Source organism: Balearica regulorum, chromosome 1, assembly GCF_011004875.1.
Source record: "Balearica regulorum gibbericeps isolate bBalReg1 chromosome 1, bBalReg1.pri, whole genome shotgun sequence".
Classification (NCBI taxonomy): Eukaryota; Metazoa; Chordata; class Aves; order Gruiformes; family Gruidae; genus Balearica; species Balearica regulorum.
Genome location: NC_046184.1, coordinates 73,018,725 through 73,044,276, shown reverse-complemented (window position 1 = coordinate 73,044,276; position 25,552 = coordinate 73,018,725). Strand labels below are relative to the sequence as shown.

Genomic DNA, 25,552 nt, shown 5'->3' with positions numbered 1-25,552 from the left:
CGCCTCTCTGCTTTCATTAAAGCAGACGAGCGCCTCATGGGGCTACTGCTGATTGGGGAGGAGGGGATAGACGTAGTTACCGTCGCGCTCATCTTCTCTTGATGATTGGCTGAGAGAAGCCGGTAGCGGAAGAGGAGAAACTGGGGGGGCGGGACCTGAGACTTGCTGTGCAGGTGGGAGTAGGGAGCAGCCGTGGTGCCGGCGCGCGGGAGTGCAGCGGCGGAGTTGGAGCGCGCGCCTCGGTGCTAACCGTTGGGACGGGCGGGCGGGTGAGGGGCGCGCGCTGGGGCTGTAACCGTCGTGTGGGAGGAAGGGGGTGATGGGCTGCGGGCCTGCCGGCCGCCGCCGCCTCCTCTGCCCCTGCGGCCCCAGCAGCCTCCGGCCCGCCTTTCCGCCGCGGCGCTGCCAGCCCCCGCTCCGCTCCCCGGCCCACCAAGCAGGTGGCTTCCCTGTCTGGTCGTGACGGCCCCGTCACGGGCCGCTGGAGGCGTGGGGCCGCCTCGGTGAGGCAGCCGCTCCCCGCCTTTCGCGCCCCCGGCTCGTGTTCGGCTTGCAGATGACGAATGCTGAAGCGGCTCGTGCAAAATATCTCTCTGCTGTCGGTTTGGCTTTCCCCCTGCTCCTCTCTTAGTAAGGGTTTTGTTTTATTTTTTATTTTAAGGTAGCTTCTCGCGGTTTTATGGCTGGATGGGTGATATTTACTGCTAAGATGATACACCATACTTGTGCAATTATTGTTGGTTTTATTCCCTAATTTTAAGGGTTCTTTGATAATGCTCTACTAATGTCACTCAATTCTTAGAGTTGGGGCTGAACAGCTTTAATTTGGAGGCTGAATAGAAGGAGGGGTAAGAAAGCTTCCAGTGCTGGAACACTGATTTAAGTCTGTGCAGGGTGGAAAGTGATGCTGGTTACTAACCTGTCTGGTTTAGGCACAGCCAGCGTGTATATGCCTAGAGGCCTCTTTTTCCCCACTAGTGGACTATTTAGAAAAGACTGTCATGTGATGAATTCGTAGGAATTTAGCTGGTTTTACAGTGAGGTAAAACTGCCTGATGGGCAAGATGCTTGTTCTTGCCTTTTGTCCACTGTAGTTTGTAAGATATGAGTTTGTCAGTATTCAGATTCTTAGGAGCTGCGTCTTTGAGGAATCAAATGATAATTGGGGATCTTTGTTGGCAGTGGTAGTACAGAATCAATTATAAGTTGTGCTGAGCTGCTACTTTTAGAGACAGGAGCAATTGTGGAGCTTTAGCAGCATATAGGGATACTTTCATAGGTAATTTTCATTCTCTTTCCACTCCTTGGATAAGAAAATGGCTTATGTTTCCTAACCTATCAGCCTAGCGATATTTGTGAGAATTGCGTTTATGGGGGCAGTAGAAGTAGCATATTGCGTTTACAGTGTGTCTGTGCCATAGCTGCTGTTTTTTCTGGATGTCCTTAGTTGCTGTGTACTTTGGGGAGACTAATATTTCCAAATACTTTTGTGCAAGGGGCAGGTGGTATAGAGGCAGAACTGTGTAACTTGGATTATGTGGGTGACCTGGGCACTGCAGGGTTATCTTATACAATAATGAACTTCTCTCTGAAGTGTGGGCCTTTAACTTATTTTTAATTATAACCTCTTCTGGCAAAGTCAGTGTTTTGTTCACATATTCTTTTTTTAATATATATATTTATTTATTTCCCCCATTTATAGGAACACAGTAAAATATTTGTTAGTTAGGATCATCTTATAGTGAGGGTCTGCTGAATTTGTTCCCTTTCACCTTCCCTCAGATTTGGCTCCCCTGTATATAGCACGTGGTTCAGAATTCAACAAGGATGAGAGAATGTCATGTTTCTTTAGTTTCATTTTATTAGCATACAATACAACAAAGAATGTTGTTGAAAAAAATTACCCAATAACTAGAATTCTAAGTTCATCTCACTGCTGATGTAGTCAAAACCAGTCCACCTTCTCTGAACCACACTACTTTTCTACTTCCTTCTAGAAGATCCTCTAAGTGTCATGGTGGCTACTTCTCTAAGGGGCTCAATATAATTTGTTCAAACTTTTCTATAAAATAGTCTTTGAAGACATAAAAAAAAGTCGAAGGTAGGTCAATTACTGGTCTCTATTAGACTATGCCTCTCATAGAAAATTGATAACTTGGTCAAAATTCACTTGGTTTCACTAGAAGGTTGGTGAGCTATCGCCTTAGGAATTGGTTGTGAGTTGCTATCTGTTCCTTTTGCTGATGTGGAAAAAGTGTGTTGTCATCTAGTTGGGCATATTTATATGGGCAGATTAAATGAACCAGTACTTAAACTGTTACATTAACACCTCCTATATTAACAAAGAATCTCTTGCAGTAAATTTGTTCTAAGTTTAGATGGATTACTCCTGAAATAATTTTTTAATTATTATTTATTTTATTCTTAGTGACAGTTGCCTGGTTAAGTAAGGTCTCCTAAGGATAACATTCTCTAATCTCCAAAGATGGCAGCTGTTGCAGGTAATCCAAAATTAACATTCAGTATGTTCATTTTGCTGTCTTTTAGTTAACAGACATAATCACCTGATGTTATTGATTGTTATGTATATGAATTTAATATATACAGACAAGAGTTTGTAGTGTCTATGTTATACTTCAGATTTGAAGAAAAAGTTCTTTTACTGGATAACTTTTTGTTTCTTAGATTAAAAAGTAAAACAAAAGCAGGTTTGTCAAGGAAATTACTTGGTTTTCAGTTTTTGGAAAATATGCTTCATATTTTAAGATACTACTAGCTCTTTCCTGCTGAGTAACAGTGGGCATTTAGGAATTCGTATGTCCTCATCTTGTGCCATTTGTAATGAGGGTATCTTTTTCCATATCATATGCTTTTGCGTCCATAAACAGATTAACGTATCTGCTGTGCTTTGACCAAAGTCTCTTATTTTGTGGGGTGGGGGGAAGGAAGACATTTCTTCTTATGATTTTCTGACCTGGCTCTGAAACATTGATACACGCTTGGCTTACTGTGGTATGTGTAAATTATTCTTTTAAACCCTTGGGATTGGATTCTAGAACACAATCTGTAATTCAAACAGATGCATATAAGGATGTAAAGAGGCAAATTCCTGCCAAAAATTCACTTATGTAACTCATGCTTTTGGGGAGTATTTGCTTCACGTTCTTCAGATCTTGAAGAATGGCCTATGCTAGCAAAAGCTCTGTGTTCAAACCTTGATGTTCTGCATAGAAGGGAGATCTGAGTGCATGGAATGTAACTTTTTGCTAATGTCCCTATTTCCATCTCCAGAAGACCTTTACTTGCTGAGATTATTGTTGCTTTTCACATGTAAATGCTTTCTATTAAAAATTTTCTAATTTTGTGCTCACCTTGGAATTGGCTGGAGTGCTTGTCTGCATTGTAACAGAAGCTCTTATATCAGGGCTGATGCAATATGCTTATCAATGCTTAACTTCATCTTCTGCAGATGCATGTAATTTCACATGTTTTTCTGGAGAGGCACTGCTTTTGAGAAACAGGATTGTGATTTTTTTTTTTTCTCTATTAATCAACATGAGCAATGATAGTGTTCCATATCTCTCATACACTGTATTGGAGATGACAAATTACAGTATACCTGTGTATGTATGGCCTACTAATATAAGAAATATGTTGTTAAGCCTTGCTAAGTATATTTACATGGCATATATGATGTTAAATGCTATAATCTTATCTGTGGGCCTGTCAAGCTGTCTGTTTTTTCTAGATACTTTTGGTTTGTGTTCAGTTTTGATTGTTTTCAATCAATAAATGAAATACAATATCCTTTAAAACTGGGATTACCAAGTTACTGTAGTCTCTATTCTGCCTTCACCTTGCTTTCCTCTTCAGTGCTAGAGGAGGTACTGGCTTCCATTGAAAATGAGCTGCAGGCAGTGGAGATGCAGATTCAGGAGCTTGTGGATAAACAGCAGGAACTTCTTCAAAAGAAGATGAGAGTAAAGAATCTGATAAAGCAGTCCTCAGGAGACTTGGAAGCAGGTGGAAGTAAAGACATCGAAACCTCAGCTGAGGCATGGAACAAAAGAGGTTTGCAGAGTCAAAATATTATAACATAGAAGTAAACTAATTCAGTAGGGGAAAAACATGTTCATACAGAGTTTTGTTTGGATAATGATATTGTTCTATGTCATTTTGTTCAGCTGGGTGACATGCCATCTTAATTACACAGGGTAATGTTTGTACTTAACTCCCTGAACACTCCTAAATACTAATCTGAGTTCTTCTGGGCAGAATTATCACAGGAATGGCCTCTTACAACTACTTTTATTCTTTTCCTGTTGCAAAGTCACAACTTGATTTGAGTTGCTATAAGAATCCCAGAATAAATCTGGATATATTGCAATAATTACATTCCCTGTTTATTTATGTTCTAAAAATAATCACTCTGGGTATTTTCAGGATTTGATAATAACAATCTTGCACTCTCAAAGTTAATTCTTGCTGTCTTTGTGTTTCTTCTTGCTTGAGCGGGTAGTATGTTGGTTATGTCTGCCATGGGTTATGTGGCCTCACCACGTTACCAAATTATGCAAATTAGATGGATGCTGACTGCCCAAAGTAACATAGAATACATTAGTATGTTAGAGTTAGTCCAAGTGGCAAGTGTCCCATGGTGGTGTGAGACCTGCTGTTCTTTTGGAAGTGCTGTCTTTCAAGTTAAACATTAACTGAAGTCCTGGATAGCTGGTGGGTCTTGACCATGTTATGGCTAGCCAGATGAAATTCAGATCTTTTCAGTATGTTTTTTCCCCTCCTCTTTTACTTCACTTGCAATTTGGAAATGCCTTGCTAGTTTCTGCCTGTATTTATTGTATGGACTTTGGGGTTTTTTACTTTTTTAAAATGAAATTAATTTTGTAGTCTAATCCATATTTATCTGTATTTGAGAAGTTATGCATATGCAAGAATACTGATACTTCATAATTGCAAATTGATGCTATTGAACAAATCAATTTGTTTTGGGTGATTTTATGCCCAGTTCTCTCCTATGCTTTGACAACTAACATCTCTGCAATCAGATGCTGTGTACATCTTGAATAAGAGCAGTAGCTAAATTTGGTTGCACTATAAAGCTCACTGAAGTCACCGGGAGGCTTTTCTTGAGTTCAGAGGGCCTTGGATCTTGGCTGTGATCTCTGTACATTAGGAAGCAATGGCACCTCAAGTACCAGAGTTAATTCTTGAATCACATGTGGTATAGCCTGTAGTTCCCACAGGCTTTCTGCATTTTAATAATGTGAAAATGGTTAATATGCTTCCTGATGCATCTGAAATTTTGTATACTAATATCTCTTTAAATGATGCAGTCTTTAGCTCTTTATTGAAGAAAAGAAAAAAAAAACCAAACCACTATTGTAAGCATGTTGGGGTGATTATTTTGGGGAACATTAAACTTCTCTTCCCCCTTATAATAGGCATAAGCAAATGATTATTATCTCTGGAATATATGGGGGTGGGGGAAATGGTAGCCCTGCTTTTGTTTATAGTATTTGTAATCGCTGCATTTGTATGAGGGGAGCATGTGGGCAACTTAATAGTGAGACTTGTAGGGCTCAGCGTGTGGTTTTATTTATTTTCAGGGTAGACTTCTCATTTCTGTTTAATTTTGGACTAATCAGTTAACTTGATCTTTAGCACCTTGAAGCTCTTCATCTGCTTGTGATTTTTTAGTATTAGTTCGCATTTATGTGCAATGAGAGCCTTTAGTCTGCGGGTGGATTGTTTTCAAACAACTGTTTGCAGGGTTTTCAAAGGTCCACCTTAGAAATTAGTTTATACATGCTCAGGTTGTGTGTAGTGTTTTCATTTGCCATTACTGAATCTTTAAACACTTTCCCAGATCTAAAATTGTATTGCTTCCAGAGTTAGTTATTGTATATGTAAATTGCCCTTCCTGCTTGTATTTTAATAAACTTGGTTATGAAATGTGTTTTGTTTTTTTCCCCTTAACAGATTTTCCGTGGTATGAGAAGATAAAAACTGCACTGCAGAGCAAGTTTAAACTACAGAAGTTTAGGTCCTTGCAACTTGAAACAGTAAATGCTGCAATGGCAGGAAAGGATATATTTCTTGTCATGCCTACAGGTGGTGGAAAGAGCCTTTGCTATCAATTACCAGCTGTCTGTTCTGATGGTATGTAAAAGTCACATATAAACAATTGGATATATTTTCTCCCTTTTATATTTATTTGGAGAATGAGCATTATAGTGGTGTCTAATATCACAGTATGGGGACCAAAGAGCAAAGATATGAGAGAAAGGTTTACCAGAAATATTTGCTTTGCTCTCTTAATTTTCTCTGAAGATGCAATAGCAGCTTTGAAATGGATGTGCCTTTTAGATGTGATTTAGATTTGAATAATTTATCTAGGTTCCTTTCAATACATTAAAAGTTCTCTGTGTTTAATAATATAAAAATATCACTATTTTTTTTCTTTTTAATTGAATATACAGACTGTAAATTGTTAAAGTATGGGTATCTATTTTTTGTCTGTTCCACTCTAAAGTTTTAGTTTCAGATTATTTGGGAGACTTTGCATTTTAATTTTTTTAAAATACATATCCAGTTTTAGATTTTAAGTTGTTGTGTTTTGTTTTTGGAAAAATAACCTATCTAACTGCATGGAAGTTTATTAATAAAGACCAAATTTACCAATACCTAGTGTTGCTTAGTTGTGGGGTAAACACAACTAAGTTGTGTATTTGAGGTAAATTAGCACCTTACAACACATGTGAATCTGACTTTCTTTGTTTTGTGTGTTAGTTCCTATGTTCTGTTTGTTGGAGCTCAGTTGTTTGTGGTCTAGATTGTAAGAGAAGGTGCATGTCACAGGTAGTTGATAAGAAGTATCCTTATGTGACCTAGCAGTTGCTTATCAGCTGTCTAGGAGGGGAATCTGCTACTGTGTATGAAGCTTAAGCTTACATTTAGCAGTTGCTTTCGAACAGGGCTGATGCATTAGTAAAAAGTATTAGAGGAGATATTTGTGGCATTGAGACTGTTCAGTTTGCACAAAAATTGATTGTTACAGGTTTCACACTCGTGATATGTCCTTTGATATCACTTATGGAAGATCAGCTCATGGTTTTAGAACAGCTTGGTATTTCTGCAACTTTATTGAATGCCTCAAGCAGTAAGGTATGTTTGACTGCCAAGTCTTTGTGTGTTTTGTGGTGTATGTGCTGGTGTCTTGCCTCTGTTTATGAATACTGAATGAATGGCAGTTTGATCAGCTAATGTCGGTCTGTCAACAGTATCTTGCCAACTACGTGCTGTGATATGGATAACGTGAATAAGTATCTTGTGGTCTTGTTTTAATGACAACAATACATGTAAGCCAACACCTTTCATGGCACGATTTAGAGGATGTGAAGTACCTCTGGCTGATGTGTTGTAGATTTTTACTTAGTCTCTAGACTTAAAGAAGATTAGAGTAGGTGATTTTTGCCCACTAGTAACATGTTGAGCAGTGCAGACTTTTACATATAATTATTTATCTTACTTTAGAATGGTAAGCTGTTTGATCCAGAGACCAAGAAGCAACTTATTACCCAGTCTGTTATTAGTCAATTGCTTTTTTACAGTGAAATATCTTTTCCTGACTACTAGGAGGCCATGGTCATTAACTTGCATAGGTTAGTGGCTTGATGCAATGTGCTGAACTTGGAGCCCACTTTGAGGTAGAACGCTTTGAAAACTCAGTAATAAAGGTTACAATTGTGTGTAAGAAATTATTACTACACTTGTAGTACCAGAGGCATGTTTAGCACACTATTGGGAAAATACTGATACCACATGATGAAGCTAAGACAAATACTGAATAGTTTGCTTTTTCAAAGTTCTGTGACAGATTTTCCAAGTATTAAAATTAAGTCTTTGAAGAAGATCATGATATATAAAATGTTATAGTAGTGGTAAATACTGTGTAACAGATTATCAGTCTCTGTTATTACCCCTTATGAATTGTTATAACCTCTTAAGAATCTTAGCACTAAGCAACTTCAGTGTGTTGTCCCAGTTTGTTGGCCACTGATTTCTCCTTTTGTTTTGAACAGGAACATGTGAAGTGGGTTCATACAGAAATGCTAGACAGAAATTCGCAACTGAAGCTCATTTATGTGACCCCGGAGAAGATTGCGAAAAGCAAAATGTTCATGTCAAAGCTAGAGAAAGCTTATCAAGCAGGGTGTCTTGCTCGCATTGCTGTAGATGAGGTCCATTGCTGTAGTCAATGGGGCCATGACTTCAGGCCTGGTATGCATGTTAGAAATCTAGTTTGCAGTGTTATTCAGGCATCAATAAATAATGAGTTAGGCCTGAAATAAAGCCAGGTGCTTTTCATCCATTAAGTAAATACTTAGTGTATGACAAGTACCTGTGTTAGCTCAAGGACTTTAGTTCACAAATGACTATATCCTTGTCCAGGAGCTAAGTTCATGCAAATGGGGGTGATTTTGCTGTCAGTTTAACGGGAGCTTAATAAAATGAAAGTTTTTGGCTGTTGTCTTTAATATGGACAATACAGTTTTCTTTAATCTACTGCTACAGGAAAAAGTGTCATTCTCTACACTGCTACCTAACACTCTGGGTGACAGAGGTAGAGCATTTTGTAAATTAATGGGTTATATTTTCATTGCTTCTAAAGCAAGTTGAAACAAATGCCCTTGACTGGCAGGGAAAGAAAGTGTGCTTCAGTTTGTTTCCTGTCTTGTTAGTTGTAGAAGACTGTTACTTACTGGTTACTGTTTCTTGCCTTTGGGGAAAAAAAAAAACCAAACACCACCTGATTTGAAGCAATAGTAACTGTAAAGTCAACCTTTGCAGTTTTGTTAAAAAGTGGTGTCTGAATGAAGAGCCTTGTCGGTTAAACAGCAACATAGCATTTGGATATGTACCTCTTGCTGCCTTAGAACAGAAATGCAGCCAGTGATTGTCAGCACTGAGCCTTTAAAATCTTTCCTTAGTACGGTCTGGTGTATGTCCAAATTTCACATTGCTTGTTTATTAGCAAAGGTCTGTTTACTGAAAAGTTGTTGGTAAAAACAGACCTGCAAAATAACTTGAATCTTGGTTAACGTGATGCCACTTACATTTTTTTCTAACTTTTTTAAGAAATTCTATTTCACTATATTTTGCCTTCTGAATTGTGGCTGCTTTTACAAAATTCACTTAGAGAAAGCATCTGTTTTGATAAGTGCAACCTTTTTATTACTTCATTCGGATATATAAATTAGTTCTGTAGTAAATCAATCAGTAATAACATTCATTGGAGTATTACCCCATTGAATGCTATCTACATTAGTATCTTTTTAAACTTTGGATCTATGGTATGACAAATCCTTTTCTTTCCCCTTTTTTTTTTCTTGCTTAGACTACAAGTCTCTTGGTATCTTGAAAAGACAGTTTCCCAATGTTCCCTTGATTGGATTGACAGCAACTGCTACAAATCATGTTTTAAAGGACGCTCAGAAAATTTTGCATGTTCAGAAGTGTATTACCTTTACTGCGTCTTTTAACCGGCCCAATCTTTACTATGAGGTATGTCTTATTACTGTTTGTTTGACTGCATCACAATCATTATCTTCTGTAAGTTACAGTCAATGCATTTTAGAATAGTTTCAATTGTACATTTTAATAATAAATAGATTTTTCAAGTGAATTATGGTGTTCTTTCATGATTCATGTTGCTGAACTTGCTGTCATCTGCAGAGGAACTTGGGCTGCTCCGTCTTTGTGAGCAAGGCTTAGTAGATAGCATGGTATGCAGGGGAGAGGTAGGTAGCAGGCTCAGACTGCTTCCAAGTTGTTGGAAAATGTCATATGATTGCAAAAAGTTGTGAATTATGGCGTTGTACTGTATTTTCAGTTTGACCACACCTTCTTTTCTTGTTCTTCATGGAAAAACTTGCACACTTGTTTTTCTGTGGAATTATGAGACGTGATCTGACTACACAAAGAGAATCTAGTAGTTTTAGTTAAATAGCATAATAGTTTTGTTTATTCTACTGAAAGAAGTAGTGTAATAGGATTGTTTGACAGATTACATGCCCACTTAAAGAACTCTAGCATGTGTTTATTATATTTTTGAGGTTCGACATAAGCCTTCGAATAATGAAGATTTCATTGAGGACATAGTTAGGATCATTAATGGAAGATACAAAGGACTTTCAGGTAAAAAAACCCACTAACCAACCACCCAACAAAAAACCACCTAGAACAAACCAACCAAACAAAAAAAACCCAAACACCCCAAAGGTATTTTTTTATAATAATCATCATTACAGGGACATTTTCAAGTGCTCCTGAAACCTGCAGAGAAATTTGATTTTCACTATACATTAAGCATCCAGCATTAAAAGAAATGAAATTCAATAAGATCCATACCTTGAATAATTACTCTTTTTATTCATTAGTGTTTAAATGTCTTTACAGTTTACTTATATCTTCTGAAGTATTGAAATACAATGTTGATGTGTATAGAACAATGCTTACGTAGATAAGAATAATAGCAATCTTTAAGATTGTAAAAACAGGGCTCAGAAAAGGTTATTTTTATGTTCTTAAATCATGCATATGCCACTTAGTATCTCAGTGTCAGGATACTTACTGTCTTTAACACTACTTTTCCATATTTGACCGTAAGATTCACTTATTCAATACCCAGAATGGGTGTGTGGTGGGCTGAATTGTACTTTTGTGATGAATGCAGAACTGTAAAAGTTGGATTTTGTGTAATCAGTAAATTATGTACTGCAAACAAAGAGGAGAGCCATATTACAAGGGCAACAGAACTCACTTTTCTGGAGCATCAGTCTGTCCCTGTCTCTGCTGTGGAACACTGTGGCTGTGCTGAGCTGCTCCCCAAATAGAAACTGTGCTAAGATGATCACAAATTGCGTGGGTTTGTGTCAGCATTGACTTAGCCCAACTGACTAATGACAAAAAGCAGATTTATCTGAAACGTTGGGTGAGATGTCATAGATGTAAAGGTGTGTTGTTTCTTAGGACATAAGCATTAATAAGTGTTGTCCTCCTTGAACATCAATAGAATATTTCCATGTTTATGTGGATTGGCACCCATATTTTCTCTTTAGCCTCCAAGTCAAAGCTGATAACTGAAGTTCCATTCATGGTTACCAGTACTGCAGACTGAATAGGCACAGAGATTATTTACTGTTTTTTAAAATTTATTTAATTTCAAGTTTATAAAACTTTCAAAGTTGTTTTTAAGTAGTAGGGATTGTTTGGGTTTTTAAGACAACACGATAAGGCATCTTTCACTTTTGTGCAGGGATTGTTTACTGTTTTTCTCAGAAGGATTCTGAGCAAGTTACTGTGAGTTTGCAGAAACTGGGAATCAAGGCAGGGACTTACCATGCAAACATGGATGCTAAATACAAGACCAAAGTTCATAAAGGATGGGCAGCAAATCAAATCCAGGTAAAGTAGATACTATTCATAGACTTATGTCTCACTTAAACAAATAGTGTTTTGGTACCTTGATGGTTTCTTAATTTTGTTTCAGGTCGTAGTGGCGACTGTTGCTTTTGGCATGGGAATTGATAAACCTGATGTGAGATTTGTAATTCATCATTCTATGAGCAAATCCATGGAGAACTACTACCAAGAGAGTGGACGTGCAGGTATTGCAGGAAATGGCTTTTGCAGAGTACCTGTTTACATCTGTTAAACCCATAAAATTGTACTTTGATTTCAGCCATTTGCAAGGTATCTTGTCTTTGAAACAGGTTCTAAAGTGTATAATGCCACTCTGCCTCTGTAAAGAGGCTTTAGAGCAAATCTAAATTACATTAATGATCTCAGGCCTCTGGACTGCAGTGTAGTGAAGAATAACTAGGTACCTAGCCCTTTACTCAGCATTTTTTAATTATGTGATTTTTGTGACATCTGTGGCTTACCAGAATATTTTCATAACATGACATTGACTGTATGATGTTGGATGTGTGATACAGAAAAGATTTTTTTTCTTTGCATAGCAGCTGGGATGCATGATTTGCTTACATTGTCTCTAGATGATGTCTAATGACTGTATGAATTTTGGTGGCCACAGAAATACAAGTAGGGTGGGGAGTCTGGAGCAGGGAATTTTAAGGATTGATCAACGTATAGCAGCACTAAATAGCTGTTAAGGCTAAAAAAGGTTTTTTGGTGGTATTTTGTTTTGCTTTGGGTATTTTGACCTTGTGCATTATTACTTTTTCAAAGACAGATTTGAATCAATGTGGAGGAAAGCTTTTTGAAGACCCTGAGGGACGATTGGTTGAGATTTTGTTTATGCCTGTATGATAGAAATTTACCTTAGTGCTGGCCTAAGAAATACAATGTTCATCAAAGTTTGTGGCAGTTTGTATCTGCTTATGCTAGAGACGCAAGGGCCATATAGGTGCTGAAGTAGTTGTTTCACAATGTTTATCAGCTTGGGGTGATTAGAGCAAGCTTTTGTGTGTTTCTTTTTCATAGCTCAATTTAAATGAGATTCTTCTGGACAGGAGATTAAGCAAGCACCACTGTTCATTTGCCTGAACATACTACTTAGCTTATGAAACCTTCCTCATTCCCCTTGACTGCCCATCCAAGTGAAGTAGTTCTTTCCATTATATGTTAAACTCTTCAAAGGTTTAGGGTTTTTAGACCTTTTCTGCTCTCTGAATCTTGTAAACAGCACGAAGGCTCCTATCAGCACATCATTGGAAAGGGTGGGCAATGGGAAGGAAGAGATAGTATAAGTTCAGCTATAAAAGACACAGTTGGTTTTAAATGGAATATTTTGTTAAATCTTACCTAATTCTCTCTTTGTTTCCATTAATACCAAATAAGGTATTTGAAGCTCACAATGTCTTTTTAATCAAATAAGTATTAGGCTTCAAGGTGTATTTGACTGGATTTTTCCAAGAGGTGTTAAGGTGAGAAAAATGGAGATTTCACTGACTTCCTGTAAGACATTAATATTTTATTTTAGTTGTTAAAGAGTCAAAATCTTCATCGTGTAATATTTTCAGTTTGCTTAGTTCTGTAGTTGTAGAACACTGTTCTAAATATATTTTATTTCTAGTCTGTATCATGCTACGGTCTATTGCCTAATATGTTATGCTTGATACTGTTACAGTCATGTACTCTATCTATAGGGGCTGCAGAAGCACATGCGGATAAGGGTGGAATTTTTACCAGAAAATGCTATGCTTAAAGTAAATCTCTTCTAAAGTTTAAAGTCTAAATTCTTTGTTTAATGCATTGCAGGCAGAGATGACCAAAAAGCTGACTGCATTTTGTATTATGGTTTTGGAGATATATTTAGAATCAGCTCAATGGTAGTGATGGAAAACGTAGGGCAAGAGAAGCTGTATGATATGGTGTCTTACTGCCAGAATATGAACAAGTAAGTTACTGTGGTGGCTTGATTGCCAGTTTTAAAATAGTTTGGCTAATTTTGTTGGGGTTTTTTAGAGGATATTTAAAAAAAAAAGCATCAAACACCTTACTCCCCCCCCAAGCCAACAACAACATAAACCACCCCACTTCACTATACATTGTAACAGCATCTTGAATTTGGAGTTTGGCTGCTCAGTATGAGTGTTTTTGCACATAACTGGATGACGGTGTGTTGCTTGTCAGCTACAGGATAAAGTTCTGGAAGCAATTATGTTCAGATAAAATATCTGTCAACAAATAGTGTTTGACTTTCATGTCCCATCCAGAGCAAATACTGCAATGCTTTGCTTCTCACTCTAAGATAGCAGTATTTCATGGCCATGCAGGAGTCGGCATGTGTTTAACACTTCATCTGCTGCACTGAGCTGTAATGAATACTTCATGGAAAACACTTGTATCTATGTTGTGGACAACTCGTGCATTCAGTATAGTCTTTGTTGGCCTCAGTCTAAGAATTAGTTCATATTCTTATGATTTTTCATTCTATTGGAATTGCAGATTATACTTTTCTACTGTAACCAAATTGTTCCTACAGCAGTCTTCAGTATTGCTGAAAGCTACTAGTTATTCCTATTAGCATAACTGGCAGTGAATACTGTGTTGCAGTCTTTGTCTTCTGATTATTTTTTTCTGAGATAATTCTTCATGCTTATTTTGAGATATGAGCTGACCCAGAGGGCCTTCTCTTTGCCACTTTCATCATTTATGACACAGGTGTATACATTTACATTCTATAGTTCCTCTTTGCTCTTTGCTCTTTCAGGTGTCGCCGGGTCCTCATAGCCCATCATTTTGATGAAGTATGGGATTCTGCAAACTGCAACAGAATGTGTGATAACTGCTGTAGAGACAACTGTAAGTAAATTATTTTTATAACCAAGGACAGAGAACATGAAGGTTGGCTTAAAGAAATATCTAGTTCAGACAAACTGTGAGCAACTTCTGTAAAGTGTGCTTGTTATACTGCCTCTTTCCAAGGTTCAACTTTTGTTATGAACATCAGTTTTCAGTGGCTTTAGTGCTGTCAAATTCAGGGCATTTTGCAGGATGCTTCCTGGTTTGGCCTGAGGCCAAACATTTCAGCATCTTTCAGGCTCACCTGTTCCCAAAAGTGAAGCTGGGGCAAGGGGGAGATTGGCTTACCTGTTTTAAAATGAATCTGGTATGTGTTGGGTTTTGTTTCAATATTTTTTTTTAGTGTGTGAAAGCTGTATTTTGAGAAGGAGCCTCTTGCCCTCTGCATGTCAAACCGTTCACACTTAAGCTCTGAGAAGACACAGTTTGCACATGTCGTTTTACAAGTTGCCTGGTAAAATCTCTGAGGATTTCAGTACTGTGTGCTCACGAGACCTACCTGTGTCAGGACTGTGCATGGCAGTTGTGCAGAACGACTGAGCACACTAATCCAGGATTTTGCATGTGTTAGGGCTAACAGCACAATGTCTGTCTAGCGTGTGCCCTTCCTTTGGAAGGAAGTTGGGATCATAAGAGGGACCAGATATAGGGGGAACTTGCGAGATGAGCTGAAACAAGACGTGCTGCATGGTAAAGGAGGGTGGTTTCAGTATGTTGTGATTTAACCCAGCTGGCAGCTAAAACAAGCACACAGCTGTTGGCTCACACCCCTCCTCCCCTCAGTGGGGTGGGGGAGAGAATCAGAAATGCAAAAAACAAAAAAAAAAAGTAAAACTTGTGGGTTGAGATAAAGACAGTTTAATAGGACAGAAAAGGAAGATAATAATAATAAAAAACAAACCAAGTGATCAACAGCACAATTTCTTACCACCAGAAGTCGATGCTCTGCAAGAGCCCTGAGCTGCCCCACCTCCCGGCCCACCCCTCAGCTATATACACAGCATGACATCATATGGTATGGAATATCCTTTTGGCCAGTTTATCAACATTATTCTCATCCTCAATCCAAAGCACAGCACTGTCTTCTACTACTATCTTCTGCTAAGAAGAAAATTAACTCTATCCCGGCCGAAACCAGGACACTGTCCACTCCTTACTCTATACCATATCCAGGTCCCACACTTTCCAACACATTGCAATTAATCACCATCACTTTTCCTGTTTTTTGTGGGGGTGTGGTCGGTGTGTGTGTGTAGATATATATATCTACATACACACAGAGATATCATTCTCTTCATCAATGGACCACTGCTGTGAAATGTCTGTAAAATGTTTATAAATGTCCACTGAGTTCCTTTAGTCCATGGCTTTGGGGTCCATCTGTCATAACAGTGTCTCAGGGCAGGGGAGATGGTATGTGATGGTGGATTGCTCCATGCTGCATCTGGAGCTTGTAGCTGATGTATTTGGTGCGGTCCATGCTCACAGTCTGCAGGTTGAAGATGTCAATCTTGACAACGTTGCTGGGTGCTCATTGCTGAAGTCAATTCTGGTTTCATCAAAGTTCATTCTTCATTAATCTGGATAATTCTTACTGTAATACTGTTACTATGGCATATAGCAATCATAATAATGATGACATGCATTATTATATAGCTATTAACATCATACAATTTAAATCATTGGCTATTCTCACCCGAAATCAAATCCCTTTGAGGTACACATTGGACTGTCCTATCTTTCTGCATCACCCACCAAGTGCACCCAGGTCTTTGAGCAAAAGCAACCCCACAACAGAATGGTCCTCTGATAGACTGGGCAAAATAGACAGCTGTTCAGTTTCCTCTGTCTCCAAGGCAGCTATGCCAAAAGTCCACCGGTACCCTTTTGAGTCCTTGAGACTACCTCCAGAGAAGGTATTTGCGCCCAGGATGCACAGAGCCTCTGGGTAAGTCACAGTAGGGGGCTCTTGCCACTCATTCCCAGTTAGACTCATTTCAGCCTCCAGTACAGTTAGCTGTTGGGGTGCCCCTGTCACTCCAGAAAAACAGATGGGTTCTGCCCCTTTGTGGCTTAATGGCATTAGGGTGCGCTGTGCACTGGTGTCCACTAGGGCCTCATACTCCTGTGGGTCTGATGTGCCAGGCCATTGGATCCACACAGTCCAATAAACCCGGTTGTCCCTTTCTTCCACCTGGCTGGAGGCAGGGCCCCTCTAATCCTGCTCATTATATTTGTTATTCACTTGTAAAAAGGACTTAGAAGTCCCTTCAAGAGGATCATAAGTGCAGTCAGGCCTTTCACTCAGTCTGGGGGACTGCCTGCTGGAATCTGGAGTGGCGTTTTTCTTGGAAGAATCCTCTTTAGTGATTGTTTTTCTTTGCAACTCATGTACTTGTGCCTCTAGGGTCGAGGTAGGCTTTCCATTCCACTTCCTCATGTTCTCTCTGTGGTCACACATGTAAAACCACAGGGTGCCTCGTGGTGTGTACCCTCTATATCCTTTCTCTTGAGCAGAGGAATGCTTACTCCTAATAGCTGAGATACTGATCTGTGCAGGTGGAGAATAGGACATACCCTCTTTTGAATTGCTGGACCAGTTTCTCAGTCGAGAAGAGAGACTTTCTTTGTATTGCTGGAGTCAGCCAGCCACTTCATCCACCGTTGGTGCCTCTTCATCTTCTTGGTCCCTTACTGCCAGTGAGTTAGTGTACGACAATGGTGTGCTCCATACAAACTTCCACCACATGGGTTGTGTGCACTGGACTTCATCTGGATCTGTGGATAACTGTGAGTTGTCTGGGTCAAAATAAACCATTTCCCGCACAGCTAATTCTCTCGGGTACTATGGATACCTCACTCCATAGTGGTTCACTTGCCTGAATGACATACAACATCTTCCTTGAAGGGGTACCTTTCCTTTACGCTTAACAGAAGTTGCCTCCAGAGGCTGAGGGCTTGTGGGTTTTTTTTCCCAAATTGCCTTGTCAATGCCCCCTTCCCTAAACAGGGACCCCAGCTGCTTGGCCTCTGTACACTCTAATTCCAGGCTACTGGCCCCATTATCCCAGCATCGAAGCAGCTACATTGATGTGCTCACCTGGGCGATGGCTGAAATCTTTTCCCATATCTCACAGCTCAGGGACAGGGTGATTACCTCTGTTTCTGCCTCTTTCTCCTGTTCTTGTGATGGTCCTGGTTCATTGTCATCCCTTACTAAGGAAGCTGATTTTTTTGGTGTATTTCTTCTTCTGTGTAGGGGTGACTGATACTGGCATGGGTTGGTTTTTGGTTCAGCTGCAGTGCCTGTCACCAGAGTTTGAGTGGCCGCGGTGCTTGTTGTGAGGGTTGGAGTGGCTGCAGTGCCTGTCATTTTGTTGTCAGATCTAGAGACCCTCTCTTCCCTTTGAGGGCAGTAAGTAGTGTTGAACAGAGCTCAGTAGGCATGGGCCAGGCCCCAGCATATTGCAGTGATTTGTGTCCCTCTGGAACTGCCAGCGTCACTGCATACTTTTTCCAAACATTCTACTAGCTTTTTGGGATTCTGCACTTGTTCAGGGGTTGAAGTTCCAAAACACGGGGTGGGGGGCCGGCCCACCGCTCTAAGCATTTGCCCATGCTGTCCCACACACCCTGCCATTCATAACTATCCAGCCTCAGGGCAGATCTCTGGGTGATATTTTAAGTAGTTTAACACTGAACAAGACCTATAACACATCAGGAGAACTAGCAATAAAAGTATGCTGGTCTGAACATCCCAAGGGTATTCAAAATTCTCAAGAGCTCTTGTAACTAGCCTGAAGGAGAAAGGGAAGGTGAACTTGTTCCCCCTTGTCTCCCCCCATAGATTGGTTCTCTGCAGAAAAAAGATAGAAAGTGTGATTCCTAATAATTCCTGGGAGACAGCGCCTGAGGTATGGCTAATAATGCTATCTTATCATAAGTGAGTAGTACACAGTGCGGCAAAAGGAACATTCTCATCCAGCTCCCAGAGAAGATAAACAGCATTGTAGGGAACATGTAATACAAGTAAGGATTTATGTGACACAGCCATGTGAACAAATAACAACATTGTGTCCAGCAACTATTAAACTAATATAATGAATGCTTACAAATTGTTTTAACGTGCTCTGGTCAGATCTGTTGTTATCTCAACCCTTCGTGCCCTATGTTGGGTGCCAGAAAGGACTGTCGTGGTTTAATCTGGCTGACAGCTAAAACAACCGCATAGCTGTTTGCTCACAACCCACCAACCTACCCAACACCCCTGCCCCCAGTGGGATTGGGGAGAGAATTGAAAATGGAGAAGAAAAGAAAAAAAAAAAATCATGGGTGGAGATAAAGACAGTTTAATAGGACAGAAAAGTAAGATACTAATAATGATGATAAACAGCACAGTTTCTCACCACCTGGTCAATGTTTCTCAAGACCCCTGAGCTGCCCTACTTCTTGGCTCACTTCCCAGTTACATATGGAACATGATGTCATATGGTATGGATATCCCTTTGGCCAGCTTGGGTCAGCTGTCCTGGCTGTGTCCCCTCCCAGGTTCCTGGGTGCCCGTGACCTTCTCCTTGACAGGCTAGTATGAGAAGCTGACAAGTCCTTGACTGCTTGGCAACAACTAAGAACATCAGCGTGTTATCAACATTATTCACATCCTCAATCTAAAACACACCACTATCTTCTACTGCTTTCTTCTGCTAAGCAGAAAATTAACTCTGTCCCTGCCAAAACCAGGACACAGTAGAACGAGGTCTGGGTCATAATTTTTTTTGCTGCTTTGCCCACAAATATCTTGGGCAGTATTGGGTAGCTTAAACTACACTTTCATGGGTGATCATTGATTGCTCTAAATGTCATTTTTGGTACCCATCCAGAAAGCCATAAGTCTCTGAAGATGCACAAAATTTCTTTTGCTGCACTTAACTGAAAGCTCTGGTTTAGACATAGGAAGCCCCATACAAAGCTAGAAAGCTGAAAAGAGTGCTGAGAAAAAGTTGGTCTTGGGCATCTCTAACCGGACACACAAAACCACCTTAAATTTCTTTGAGGACCAGGTGAATTGTAATACGTGGAAAATACCATTTCCTCATACCTCATGCTTGTTGCAAAGCGTTTGGATAATGTAGTGATCAGCACTTGAAAAACTTAGGAACAAATCTGTATTCAAAACTGTTCTCATAACTAGACTTTATTTCCCTGTACATTTTTTGGGGGGTAGAGAAAACAAAAATATGTCACTTTATACAGTTAGTTATGTCTAAATAATAAAACTGTTTTGCAAAATTACACCAGTAGCAATGTCTTGTTGAAATTTACACTGGGATCAGAGGTTGAGAAGAGTATAGAGCTGGTTTGTCCCCAAGGAGCCATGTGATGAAGTAGAGTTTAAATATATCATGTTTACTGCTGGTTTACCCCCAGGGCCTTTTGGTATATAAGGAAGGTCTGAGGAAGTCTAGCAGTAGTACTAGATTTTCAATACTTAATTCTTAGTATTGGAGGAGGCAGTTGGGGTCATTCTATGCCATCATCTGATCATGCTGCAGAAGTGCAATCATTATGTAGTACATGGATGTGTTAGTGCTCAGAATAATTATTCATGGTGAAGCTAATTTGTATAATAAAATTAATACTTTTTTTCTGTCTCATTTTTCCGTGAGTATCTTGAGAGAAAAAATGTCTCGCTTATATTCTTCAATTCCTCTTTGTTCTCTAATCTTTCCACAATAGATACTATGGGTGAGGAAAAGGAATCCAGCTGCAGAGTAACACAGTAGCTACCTTACAAATGTTACGCTTTTTAAATTCTTCTTTGAAATAATTTCTGTGCTTTGTAATGTTAAATACATGTAAAAATGTTTGCAGGATTGGAGTTTTAATAATGAAGTAGAAAGATAAATGTAAGTTTGCGTACAAATATATCTGAATTTGATGGAGGGAAAGTTACAGCTTTATTTGTTAAGTTATAGTTTAAAAACAACAGAAAAAGCATTGCTATTATACGACACAGATATTTATCTATAAATATATAAAAATGCAGGTATATGTATACACCTAATGTATATATGGATACTATCTAAATAATTATAAATAACTTGCTATTTAAACGTAACTTCACTTTTATTTGTAGCATGTCAGAAAACGGATGTAACAGCATACTGCAGGGATCTAATCAAGATACTTGAGCAAGCTGAAAGCATGAGTGAGAAACTCACCCCACTGAAATTAATCGATGCATGGTCTGGAAAAGGTGTATCAAAATTCAGGGTGGCTGAGGTCACTCCACCAAAGCACCCTCGAGAGGAACTGGAGAGAATTATTGCCCATTTACTGCTGCAGCAATATCTGAAGTATGTAAGATGACTACTTCTTTTTTTTTTTTTTTTTAACATCTTCTAGTCATTTTTCTTTATTCTTGTGTTACTTCTGTGTAGTATTAATGGTTACATACTGTGTGTGTAAAGGTCCACAAACTGAATTATGTTAAGTGTTGATCAGACTCTAAAGTAACTATCCCCTTGAATAGATAAAGTAGAATCAAGCTGCTATTTGAAACATCCATCATAAGGGTTAATGTGTCCCATTTTTCCCTTGCATATGGTGTAGCTTGTCTTTGTCTCCAACCTTCCCTTATAACAGTGATTTAATTTACACAGGGAAGACTTCAGCTTCACAGCATTTGCTACAATATCTTACCTGAAGATAGGACCAAAAGCAGGTCTGCTGAGAAATGAGGCACACGTCATAACTATAGAAGGGATAACAAACAAGAAAAGTGTTTACAAGGTATTTATATCTGTACTGACTTGCTATATATAGCGATATCTTTTCCATTTTAATATATTTTAATAGTTTGATATCTGCTCAATATATTTTTCATAGTAATGCAATCAATAGGATTTCAAATAGACCTCATAAGTATCTTCTCTTTTGCGTGGGAACACTGAAAAAGAAGGAAAAGAATGGTAGAATTTTAATAGAATTGTTTATAACTTACAGGACAAACCATGTCAATCTTTGAATTCGGAAGGAAGCAGCGAAAATGCTCAGACTATTTCGAAGACTGTCCAAGATTCAGTTGTGAAGAAGTCACAGAAGCATAAACGGCTGAACTGTGGTTCTAACTTAAAAGCAAAGAAGCCTAAGCTTCAGGCAGGTGGAGATGACCAACCTGTAGTTCTTGACTGAGTTTCACAGACTTCATTTAGGATCTAATCATGTTTGTTTCTCCATGGACAATGCAGTGTGTAAGTTCAGTTTGTGTTTTAGTAATGGTATTTTTTGTTTATTTTTTAAATAAAAAACAGGGAAACAAGTATCTTTAAAACCCTCAAATCTAGAAAAAGTCTAGTAGTTAAGGGAAAAATGCTACATATCAAAATAACTGGTGTGTATCTTATGATACAGCAATGACTACAAAATGTAAATAATTACCATGTTGCCTTTTAAATTCTTTTGGAAGTGTAGTGTATAGTAACACTACCACAGAACCACGCAGGCTGGAAGGGGCTTCCAGAGACCAGCTAGTCCAACCTCCTGCTGAAAGCAGGTCCAGTTGAAACAGGATGCTCAGGGCCATGTCCAGTTAAGTTTTAACTGTCCCCAAGGATGGAGATTCCACAACCCCTTTCAGCACCTGTTCCAATATTTGACCACCTTCATGACCAAAAAAAGAAATTAGGACATTTCTTAGATCTAATTGTTATTTCCTGTGTTGCAATTTGTCTGTCGCCTCTTGTCCTCCCCCGTGCTCTCCTGAGAAGTCTGGCCCCATTGCTGCTGTGCTCTTCCGTTAGGTAGCTGAAGACAACAGCAAGATCACAACAGTCACTCCCCTTCTCCCCGGGCTTTCTTTTTTTTCAATCTGGAAGAAATCCAGTTCTCTGTTTCTCTTCTCTGAGCACCTAGGCAGCTTGGTAGCCCTCGGCTAGACTCAGTCCAATCTATCGGTATGCTTCTTGTACTGGGAAGTGCAGAACTTAACCCAGCACTCTAGCTGTAATTTCATCTACTCCGCCTTCCTTGGCTCTCTGTTAAGTTTAAAATCCTGAATCACACGGCCACTGAGCAACGTATGGGACCCAGGCACCTAGTAAGAAACAAACTTGTCGATGTCTGCAGGGTTGGCGATGAGAGCCTCTGTCCCCCACAGGAGGGATTCTCTGCTCTCATCTTCCTTTTTTTTTCTTCATTGCGTGAACACTTGGCTCAGGTTCAGCTGGCATTGATGCATTCCTTGGTGGAGTTTATCCTCTTTCTCAGGGCACTGGTACCTGCTCTGCCACAGCAGAACTGCAGGCAGAAAAGGAAAACTTTTGTGTTGCTGGAAGCCAGGGTTTTCCAGCCTTTCCTCCTGTGGGAGTCTGCATCCACTGCTCCTGTGAGGGTAGTCTCAAGGTTTTCCCTCCTCTGCAGCACCGGGCTCGGGTGCTCCTTAGTTCTGCAGAGTCCCTGTGAAGACCCTGTCACCTCCTGTTCCTCCTCCTGGCTGCTGCGCAGGCCGCTCCCCTCCTCCTGCAGCTCCTTCACCCAGAAACTTGGCACTGCAGCTACAGCACAGCTCCCAGGGAGAGACGCTGGACATCTGGAGGCCCGGGCTGCTGCAGCGGCAGCTTTCCTCTGGAGCCGTGCGTGGGTCAGAACCTCCACTGTGCCAGGGGTGGTTGTTCCAGCATTGCACTACTTCTGACTTGTAGGGATTTTTTGTGAAATATTATGTGTATTTATGCCTTTAAAATACGTCTGTTGCTCTTAGAACTGGATTTCTCTAGCTTGTTACTCAAATAGAAAATTACCTCTTCTCTGCTTTTCAGAAGTACCGATGTTTATACTTAAAAACAAGACAACTTTTCTTGATCTCAGCTGTTCCCTTTGTGAAAGTTATACTTTATATGGGAAATACAGAAAAAAGGCCACTTAAGAAATGCTTCTCTCTTTCCCCTCCTTCCCCTGTTGAGTTGGCTTATTCCAACTACAGATCTGTATTCTAGTTAGAAGTGAACCTGGTTGCCCTAAGAAATACTCCCCTGCTCTGTAAGCACTAGAACATGACTGTCTTTGAAAGTTGCATACTTTAAGCCCCAACTGTGGGCTACGTGAAACTTAATCTGTGGGAAGTTTCTGAATTCTAGTCCCTTAACTCTGCTATTCCACCTGTCCATTTCCTTATGTTCCCGTTGTTTATGGCAACAGAAAAGAGAAAGCAACTATTGGAGAGTATCGCTGCTTGCCTATGGCCTGAAGTAGTGTCTCTCCACCATTTTGAAGAGAAACCTGCCTCTTTAGGCTCACCCATGAGTCCTTTCGCATAACATCTTGGTTCTGTCAAGGTAAGAGAGCCCCAGTGCTTATTGCTGCAAACGTTCTTGCATTTTACCTCATCCCACAAAGCGGAGTGGCTGATGGCAATTAAATACCTGTCTGGGTGAGCACGGGATGTGTTTCTCTGTAATATACAGGTTTAATGCAAGCTCAATCAAAATTATGATAGTCAAGAGTTGAAAAACGGTAAAAAAATATTCATGATTACAAGGTAAGAGTAGTAGAGGTTGTTTTGAAGAAGTTTCACAAGTGGTGGAAATGTAATTCAGAAATTATGGTAGAATTTTAATTTTTGAGGTTTGGAATTAGATTGAAATGGTTACTTTATTTTTTTTTGCTAGAAAGGAAGAAAAATTAATATTCTAAGTTGGAACAATGTCAGGGCCTGAGACCGAACATGGGAAGATCTTAGTGTACTAGGTGCACAGGGATAGCAGACAAGAAGAACAATGGAGCTATTCCCTTGTTGAGTTTGGAAACCCAGGAGCTGCTCCTGCAGCACTGACAGTAATGCCTCATGCTGCTGCTGCTGCTGTGAACTTGAAGCAGCGGTGCTTTCAGTTCCATGTGCCTTTGTCAGAGACGGGAGCAGGAATAGCTGGGTTGAGGAAAAAGGTGCTGCTTAAAAGTTAAGCATAATCTGAGAGATGTGGATGTCGTGGTTATGCTATTTATTAAAAAAGAAGAATCTTTGAACCACAAGAAGATTGCAACTATAAGAGTGAGTGGTCCTTTCCTTGCCCCTCAGTGTTCTGGGTAGATTCCCCCTCTTCTAAGAAGATGATGTATGTTGATCCCCTAATTCCTGGCCTGTAAACTGCTTTTGGGATAAATTCAGTAACCAGGAAATTACCCTTAGTAACTCTGAAACTGCTCTCAGCCTAGAACCGTGGGACCTCCCTCCTCTCACATGTACGTCAAGAAGTTGCTAGAACACTATTGCCATGTTAATATTTACATTTGACTGATTTATACTAAAGGAAAAGCTTCATAGTAACGAAAGGCTCATGCTCATACAGTGAGTAGACATGAGGAAAGTGGTTGTCTTTTCCAAACAACGAGCCAACCAGGTGGCTTTGCACTGTTCCCCATTCAGACAACACGGACTCACAGCCCAGCCCAGGTGGGCAGGGACCTTCTGCAAGAAAGGGAGCCCAGATGAGATTATCAGCACCCTGTCCGGCTGTGTCTTGAAAAACCTCCCATGACAGGGGCCCTACTGCTGCCCTGCAGGTGTTGTACCAGTGATTGATTGTTCTCACTGTAAAAAATGTCTCTTATGTTGAAATAAACCTGGAGTGCTCTGAGAGGCCAGAAAAAGTGGACACAGGCAAAGTAAACGCTTCAGTTCTTTCACACTGGAGGGCTTAGGCAAAAGCTTTCTTTTCAGTCTTACTTTCCCCAAGCAAGAACTACTTGCAGTTATGTAATCAAAACCCTCTGACATCAGCACCATCTGATTTGCTCAGCACCCCTTCTGCATTGGGTAGTTCAGTGCTGCAACATCTTTTTCTTCCCAAGCCCAACACACCCTGTAAGGTGGGACCCTGTGTTCAGGTGGCTGTACTCTTCTGGCTCAGCTCTGGCCCTCCTACACTGGGCGGGGGGGGGGGTCACAACCTCTGTATGGACTGAAGGAAATAATAGAAAAATTCTGTAGCTGCCTCCCATTTCAGTAGGGAGAATACTGAACTGTATGTAAAGAAGGAAGTCAACAGGTATACATTTCTAAATGAACATTAGTGTTTCCAGAAACAGGTAACTGCTGCCAGAGTGGTAAAGACCCAGCAGCTACTATAACCTTCAAACATTGCTTAGGCAGATTAAATTTTTTTGGAGATCTTTGCAGTCAGTGATCAATAAGGTGAGTTCAAAC

At 39.9% G+C, this 25,552-nt stretch overlaps 1 protein-coding gene across 8 annotated transcripts; it reads left to right on the top strand.

Annotated features, from left to right (window-relative positions):
- The first annotated feature begins 143 nt into the window (after window positions 1-143).
- Window positions 144-24,378, top strand: RECQL (RecQ like helicase). 8 transcript variants are annotated; one of them, XM_075758245.1, is made up of 15 exons: window positions 144-630; window positions 2,429-2,501; window positions 3,874-4,071; window positions 5,998-6,177; window positions 7,076-7,182; window positions 8,100-8,298; window positions 9,416-9,582; window positions 10,134-10,215; window positions 11,336-11,484; window positions 11,570-11,687; window positions 13,303-13,441; window positions 14,258-14,349; window positions 20,486-20,705; window positions 21,012-21,141; window positions 21,355-24,378. In XM_075758245.1, the coding sequence occupies exons 2-15, from the start codon at window positions 2,486-2,488 to the stop codon at window positions 21,541-21,543; spliced, it is 1,986 nt and encodes a 661-aa protein (XP_075614360.1). In that variant the 5' UTR covers window positions 144-630; window positions 2,429-2,485; the 3' UTR covers window positions 21,544-24,378. The 8 variants fall into 8 exon arrangements, 6 of the variants coding, with proteins under 6 accessions (XP_075614360.1, XP_075614342.1, XP_075614366.1 ...); XM_075758227.1 differs by having other exon boundaries at window positions 1,998-2,501; XM_075758251.1 differs by having other exon boundaries at window positions 144-636.
- The last annotated feature ends 1,174 nt before the right edge of the window (window positions 24,379-25,552 follow it).